Here is a 7,593-nt window from a genome sequence, read left to right as displayed (position 1 = left end):
GCTTCTGGTTTTCTTTACTCTTTATATATGTTCTATAATGTTTCAATCAATGTACCTTCTCTTTTTACTTTCAAAATCACTCTGTGGCTCCATATAAAAGGACCTGTCTTAAAGTCTTATTACCTTGTATCATAAAGTTTGGTAAATATAATTTCAACTGGCTTTAAAAGTATTAGGAGAGTTTTCTGACTACAGAACAACCTTTTACAAAATTATTATTAAAACAGTAACTTACCTAAGTTAGTAAAACAAAACAAACAAAAAACCCCAAGAAACACTTCAGGGAAAACTGCTACAATGTTGATCAGATAACTAGTTTTTAAGATTTCTATCATTTAGTTTATACTAGTTAGCTTCCAAAGGCATGTCAGTCCATCAGAGGTGGGCATCAAAATCTGTAAAGGAACAATGAAATTCAAAGAATTTCTTCAGTAGTTGTAATAGGCCTTTACAATTATGAAGATCTGTAATCCGATCTTTACTAAGATCAAAACTGTCTATAAGACATGAAGACTTTTGTTTTTGTTATTAAATGATCAGCTTTTTTCTTGGAGTTAACTGTAACATAAGTAGAAAATCTACCTGGTTTGAAAGTGGTTTTTCTTTCACCAACTATACCCCATTGTTTCTCTACATAATATAACACTCAAAACATTTATTTTAAAGAAAAGGCAGTATATGAACTTCAGGATTATAAATGATTTCTCATTAAGAATGCAAAGACAAATGTTATTCAGGTGCTAGTTTATTTATCTTATTATTCAGAGATAATTTCATGATGATGGTTGTCAATAACCAATTACAATACCAGGAAATCCATAGAACAAAATTTTGCAGATAAATTCTTATTTCTGAATTTAATTCTAGGAAGTACACTACCCCACTTTTCATAGACCAAGCTGAGAGGCCATGTATACTATTTCTAGGCTAATTTTTGCTTACTGCAGAAAGGAAGATGATTTCCAGTGAACTTTAAGTATCCGGTTCATGTCCATCATTGTTGAAAAAGGGAAGGGAGCTGAGAAGGCCAGAAGAAGTAGCAGGACAGAGAAAATGCCACATGGATTTAGGAGGTGAGATAACTGACAGTAAAATATATGTTCTTTGGTTAGCAAAGCGAAAAGAGGGAAAGCATTGCATTCACGATAGACACACACCAGCATTCTAAAGCAGGAGACAAGAATGTCAAGAGTGTATTCTTCCCCCACTGCCAGATGGAAGGGCTATTATTATAAATGAAAGGCAGCAGTAGTGGATGCCAGGCACTTTTGTTGTGTGCCAGATTCTGAAGTCCAGATGTAAGCAGGTTACCCCTGGGACAGGACAGGCTTCAGCTCTCGCAGCAGAACAGAACCAATCACAGTTTTCTCAGTGTTTATGATAAGCTGTGCTGTAGAGCCTTCCTTCAGTTCCACTGTGACTAGCATCAATGACCCACTGTGCACAGTTTTAGCTGCAAACCTGGAAGAAAAAAAAACACAAAACACCAGAGACCTTTTATCATGAGGGGGAAAAAAGGAGACAGCACATATTCAAATAGGTTTAAAATAACTTTTTTCCTCAATAATTTATTACAGGTTCCCTACAGCCCAAAACCCAAAGACAAGCATTCTCCCGAAAAATCAATAAATTGCCCAGCACATGCTTACCACAAGCAGGTAATTTCAGTATCTTGGGAACAGAACAGAAAAAGGAGTTCTATTTTACTTATTAGTTTGAACAATAGGTGCATGTGAATAACTCTTGATCACTACATATTTGAGAATCATTTATTCATTTGATATATAACATTTCACCAGCCATAAGGCCATTTAAAATCAACTGCTCTATTTTCATCTTTAAAACATGTTAAGAAAAGGTTTATCTTTCTCAAGTGAAAGTGAAGTTGCTTAGTTGTCACCAACTCTTTGCGACCCCATGGACTGTAGCCTGCCACACTCCTCCATCCATAGGATTTTCCAGGCAAGAGTACTGGAGTGGGTTGCCATTTCCTTCTCCAGGGGATCTTCCTGACCCAGGGATTGAACCCAGGTCTCCCACATTGTAGGCAGATACTTTACCATCTGAGCCACCAGGGAAGTCTATCTTTCTCAAAGAGCTCGAAATTTTTATTTCTCATATCTGAAAATGATTATGCAAGAAATTAGATAATTTTATGAATTCATACATGTTAAGACATTCAACTTCAGTCTCTAATGCTGAGGACATGGAAGAAAATCACGTGACAGCCAAGTGTAACACCATACTCCCTCTGTTTGTATTTTTTTTAAATGTTCTGAACATTAGATCTTCTTTCTGCTTTAGAATAGGAGAGGAAACTTGAGGTCTAAGGCTCACATTACTAAATTCCAAGACACGAAGAACCTACTAATTACATGGAATTAAAAGCAAAACTAGCCTTTTAAGCTCTGCAATTGACTGCAAAGCTGTTGGAGACGCAATGAACCTCTCTGTCAGTCCTGCTCATTCATTCTGCCTGCACAGTTGAGCCCCAGACATGGGAAGAGGACGGGCCCCTCCCAGGCCCCCGTTTTCCACATGGAGCATGTTCCACAGTTTTTGAGCGGGGTGAGGGGGGTTTGACTGCAGGGATGACTGGAGAAAAACAAAGTTGCTGCACATGAGCTTTTGAAAACACTAACAAGTGTGGAGCAGGTCTGTGACCTGCTGTGACCCCACTTTGCAGGGCCAATCCCCTTTCCCCTTTTGGTGGGACACGTGTCTGAACCTGAGCCATCTGCCTCAATTTGCGCGACATCTCCAGCCACAATGGCACCCAGTTAGCCCTGACAACAGCTCACAATACAGAAAATCAGACCGCGGCGCTGCCAGCACGCTGCGGGCCATTCAAGAGCAAGCCAACTGGTCAGTGTCTCCTGTCTGACAATTAGCACGGGCCTCGCACGGAGCCCACAGCCTCCTCAGGGATCTGTTTAATTACCATCAACATAAAAGAGGGAGTTTATCAGGAGACACTCAGAAAAACTTCACTCCCGACTTAATTAAAATATTAGCCACTTAAGCAGGAAGCAGATTCTCTTTAAATGAAAGTAATTTCTTTTTTGAGTTTTTTTTTTTAATGACACCAAGAGCTCATAATATATTAGATTCTTTTTTTTCTTTATCTTTTTTTTTTTTTGGCGGGGGGGAGTACCTAATAAGCCATTTTTGGCCTAAATAGAATCATGAAGATCAGTTTTCCAACAATAATTATAAAAATGCATCAAAAGCAAAACAAATATGCTAATTCTACTAAGTTGAAAATCTTTTCAACACTTTTAAGCCATGTTTTAAAATGTTAGCTAAAAAAAAAATTAGCTAATGGGTGGTAGATGTATTTGTGTAGTCTCTCCAAACATGCTCAAGACTTGCAAGGAATCTGATAGAGCAGTTTTTCCACTGAGAGAAGCAACTGTGAGTAAGCAGTTTAGGAATAGAAATCATAGAGGTTTCATAAAAGCTTTGAACATACACCCCTATCTGCTCTTTAGATGCCCATACAAGAGATTCAGAAATGGGTACCTCAGCTGCACTTTTTTTTTTTTGGTGCCATTTTATTTTTTTAATTGAAGGATAATTGCTTTACAGAATTTTGTGGTTTTCTGCCAGACATCAACAGGAATCATGGTAGGTATACCCATGTCCCCTCCCTCCTGAACCTCCCTCCCGTGTCCCTCCCCACCCTGCCCTTCTAGATTGTCACAGAGCCCCTGTCTGAGTCCCCTGGTCTACAGCAAATCCCCACTGGCTGGCTATTTTACATACGGTCATGTAAATTTCCATGCCACTCTCTCCATACATCTCACCCACTCCCTCCTTCCCTGCCCCTCGTCCATAGGTCTGTTCTCTGTTTCTCCATTGCTGCCCTGCAGATAAATTCATCAGTACCGTCTTTCTAGATTCCACATGTATGTGTTAGTATGCGATATTTATATTTCTCTTTCTGACTCACTCCACTCTCTATAGCAGGCTCTAGGCCATCTGCACCTTTGGGAGAACACAAGATCGTCTGCCCTCCAATGACCTCTCTTTTCTATCACCTTTTGCAGGCTTCTGCATTCCTTCTGTCCCAATTTTCGAGGTTCTTCTGCTTCACAGGAGAACCCTATTTCTGTATTTCTGTTAAATCCATGTCACCAGATGACAGATTCTAGGTGGCTCTATTGTCTCACCTGTTTACGCAACTTTCCCCACAGATGTGGTCATCACCAAATTGTCATTCAACAAATATTTCAGCAGAGGTCCCTATTTCTGACAGGTCATCATTATGTCAACGACAGTCTTAGCAGTCTCTTTATTCACTTAACACTTATGCCTTGGGACCAGAAGAAGAAGACTGTGTCGCACATTCTGAACAGGAAGGCAAAAAGTGCTGCTGCTCGACTGTCAGGGCTGCACAGCCCCCAAGCACCTTTTATCTCTTTTCTACTAAAACTTAGGTTTGATGTTACAAAAATACAAACTCAGCAGAGACAACTGTCAACTCTGATGTCAGTCTGTTTACAGAGATGAAAAATACTGTCCTGTCGTTGTCTGGTTACGAAGTCCTGCCCAACTCTCTGTGACCCCATGTCTACAGTCTTGTACCTCTTTAAAATATTACCGCAAAATTATCAATATTGTAAAGGATACAAATGTAGAAGAAAAGAGGTATTTGCTTACACTGCAGCGGAAACACGTTAAGCAAATCATCCTAGCAAATCTGTCAGCTGGTGTGAATGCTACTGTCTTGTAACTAGTTCTGTGTTCTAATGGGCACAAATGGTAGAAACAATGTTTTAAAGCAGAGGACCAGAAGATCAGATGTTCTGACATTCTCATTTCACAGTTCAAAAAGGATGAATTTAATTGAAACACAGCATGATTACAATTGGTTTGTTTTGGCCCATGGAAAGCAGAAGCCACCCAACACCACCCACACCCCCCCCCCGGCCCCGCCCAATTTCTTAATCACTTAACTCCCAAACAGGCTATGCTTTAATGTACATTTAAAAGATAGTTATGGAAAAAGTACTAATTAGTAAATAACAAATAGCTAGCTTGGGGGTGTAAGAAACACTGAAGACAGCTTGCTTCAAATACTTGTATACTAAATTTAATGACTGACATCAGAACCTTTGAACTTGCCTCAAGCTAAGATCACACCGTGATAAAATGTTTTTCAGAAGAGCTGTGAAGTTTCTGATCATGGAAATGATGATAGCAGCATTTATTAAGTGCTGTGTGCAGCGGGTGCTAAGTACCTCACTTGCATTATTTCTCTTGATTCTGAGTCACATCAATTCAGATGAGGAAACCGAGGCCCACAGAAGTGGAGAAACTTGCTCAAACACCTGGCTAGTGAATGGCTGAGCAGGAATTTGAACCCAAGCTTTCTGGTTTGAGATGACACAATTCTAATATATGCAAAATGCCAGCTGAGTATTTGTTTTTTTATCTGTCAACAGATAAATTAAGGTTTTTCTGATTTACCTTTTATGCATATAACCTATTATTGTTCTAGAACTTTAAGAAGAAAGATTTTTCTCTTCGAAAATTGTGCATCTGATTTGTAGTGTTCTGTAATTCAAAGCATCTTGATTTGATGCTCTGTCATGACATATTTTAAATTTGCCTTTAAAGGTTAAAAAAAGAAATAAATATTCTCCTAGCCCCCACTCCTTCAAAAGAGACACCAGCAATGAAAAATACAAAACCTTGAATGGAGCTGTAACGTAAGGAGGGACAACTGGAGACCAACCAACCTCGAACACCAGTAACACCACAAATGAGAACAAATAAGTGGATGACAATATAGGCAATCATACATAGGCAATAAAGATGTATTGCCTATGTATGATGGGCTCCATGTTATTAAAAGAATACCATCTAGGTATTCTTCATAATTTTTCATTTTCATTCTAACCACCAAGCACTCGTCTGTAACCACCGAGAAGGTAAAACTGTATGGATATATTTGTATTTCATCTTATTAAATGTCTTTTTGTTTATTATCTCTAGCAACTGACATTTAATTTTTGAAGTCTATAAGAATTCCTAAGGTATGGCAAAACTCACTGCAAATAAGTAGTTAGCCTCCAATTCAAATAAATAAATTAAAAATAATTCCTAAGATTTAAAGAAAAAGACAAAATAAGCTGGTTGCCAAACCTAAATGAACGTATGTACTACTCTTCTAAAGAAGCTAATTTGTAACTATTGAGAAAATTTATAACTATTATGAGAACAGGTTAAATAACAACACATTTGAACAAATATATTTTCTACAATGCATGAACTTATTCCTTCATGCACTTAAATCGTACTTTTTTTAGATTTGTGAGAAAATGGCTATGGACCTTAAATGCTCTTTGTTGGAATGAAAAAGAACCCTGCAACTCAGTTGTTTTTAATAACTTAAATGTTAACAGAACATGAATTTAGAAATAGTTATCTGAGAGGCTGCATCCATCCGTAGGGTATTCACAAACATAAAATTTTTTTATGCAGAATCGTATTTGCTACACTTAATGCAACAGCTCTAAGACATGCTTTTTCTTCTCTTGGATAGTCTTCCTGGTTTCTGATTTTTCTATTCTGAGTTCAATTTTCTTGTGTTTTCTGTTCTACTGGTTACCAGAAGCTGTGACAATGGCCCACTCAGGCTAAAACTTTTTTTTCCCTACTCTGTACATGAAGCCTTCAATTACTGCCTGCTGAAGCAGACAGAATCCTATTAGTAAGAAAGACGATCACAAGATGCAGTGCCCTGCCCTAGCTGTATAAAAATAATTAGTCCAAAGTTGACAAATGTGTAATGAAGTCGCACAATAATTATATGTAAGAAATACTGGTTTGAATAAGTTTCCTAACATCAAACACCAAAGCATGTTGATTTGTAGTGTTTATTTTCTAAAGGATTTAAATAATAAATCCCTGTAATTTTGAGTTAATATAGCATAACATTTTTAAAAGGCAGAGAGTTTGTATGTTGTAAAAAATCCTATTTTGTTGACTATAAAAATGTAAAAGTTAAGCCCACTACACTACTGAATCCGTACTGAGAAAAAATTTACATGTGATTCAAGTTTAGAGAATTTATCTGAAGCAACGTATTTTTCCTTATTATTTTTTTAAAAAAAGGCCAGCAATATTGTAATGTTTCCTTTAACATTCGGATGAGAATAGTTGAAACAAAAGAATTAGGTGCCATCATAATTTAGGACTCTATTTTCCATTCTAATCTTTAGAACTTGTATAAAACATGATTCCCCACGCTACCCTGTCAATGATGTGTTCTCTTTTCTTTATACAAGAAAGCTAAAAAAATCTAAGCTCACTTTCTCAAGAAAGATACAAAACATCCCAGTTATTCTAGAGAATTTTTGGTTTGTCTGTTTGTTGGGGGTGGGGTGGGATGGGACTTAACAGAAAACCAGAGAATAAAACAAATAAATTCCTACCCCATTCTGATTACTTACAAAATTGTCAGCCAGAAGGAAAACCATCAAGAATACCTTTCTTTCATTTTTACATGAAAACATTTATATATTCCTATTTGTAAAACTGTTGCATTGTAGAAAATTATCTCACAAACGGTAGAATTAAATAAAA

At 37.3% G+C, this 7,593-nt stretch overlaps 1 protein-coding gene across 1 annotated transcript in view; it reads right to left on the bottom strand.

Annotated features, from left to right (window-relative positions):
• Nucleotides 1-755: 755 nt before the first annotated feature.
• The window catches only part of AP3B1 (adaptor related protein complex 3 subunit beta 1), a 239,403-nt gene continuing 232,565 nt past the window's right edge, over nt 756-7,593 (bottom strand). The window contains exon 27 of the mRNA XM_068963860.1: nt 756-1,461. Coding sequence (XP_068819961.1) covers nt 1,308-1,461 — 154 coding nt within the window. The 3' untranslated portion in view covers nt 756-1,307. The remainder of the gene's footprint in view (nt 1,462-7,593) is intronic.

Source organism: Capricornis sumatraensis, chromosome 2 (assembly GCF_032405125.1).
Source record: "Capricornis sumatraensis isolate serow.1 chromosome 2, serow.2, whole genome shotgun sequence".
Lineage (NCBI taxonomy): Eukaryota > Metazoa > Chordata > Mammalia > Artiodactyla > Bovidae > Capricornis > Capricornis sumatraensis.
This window is presented reverse-complemented; position numbering and strand designations above follow the sequence as displayed.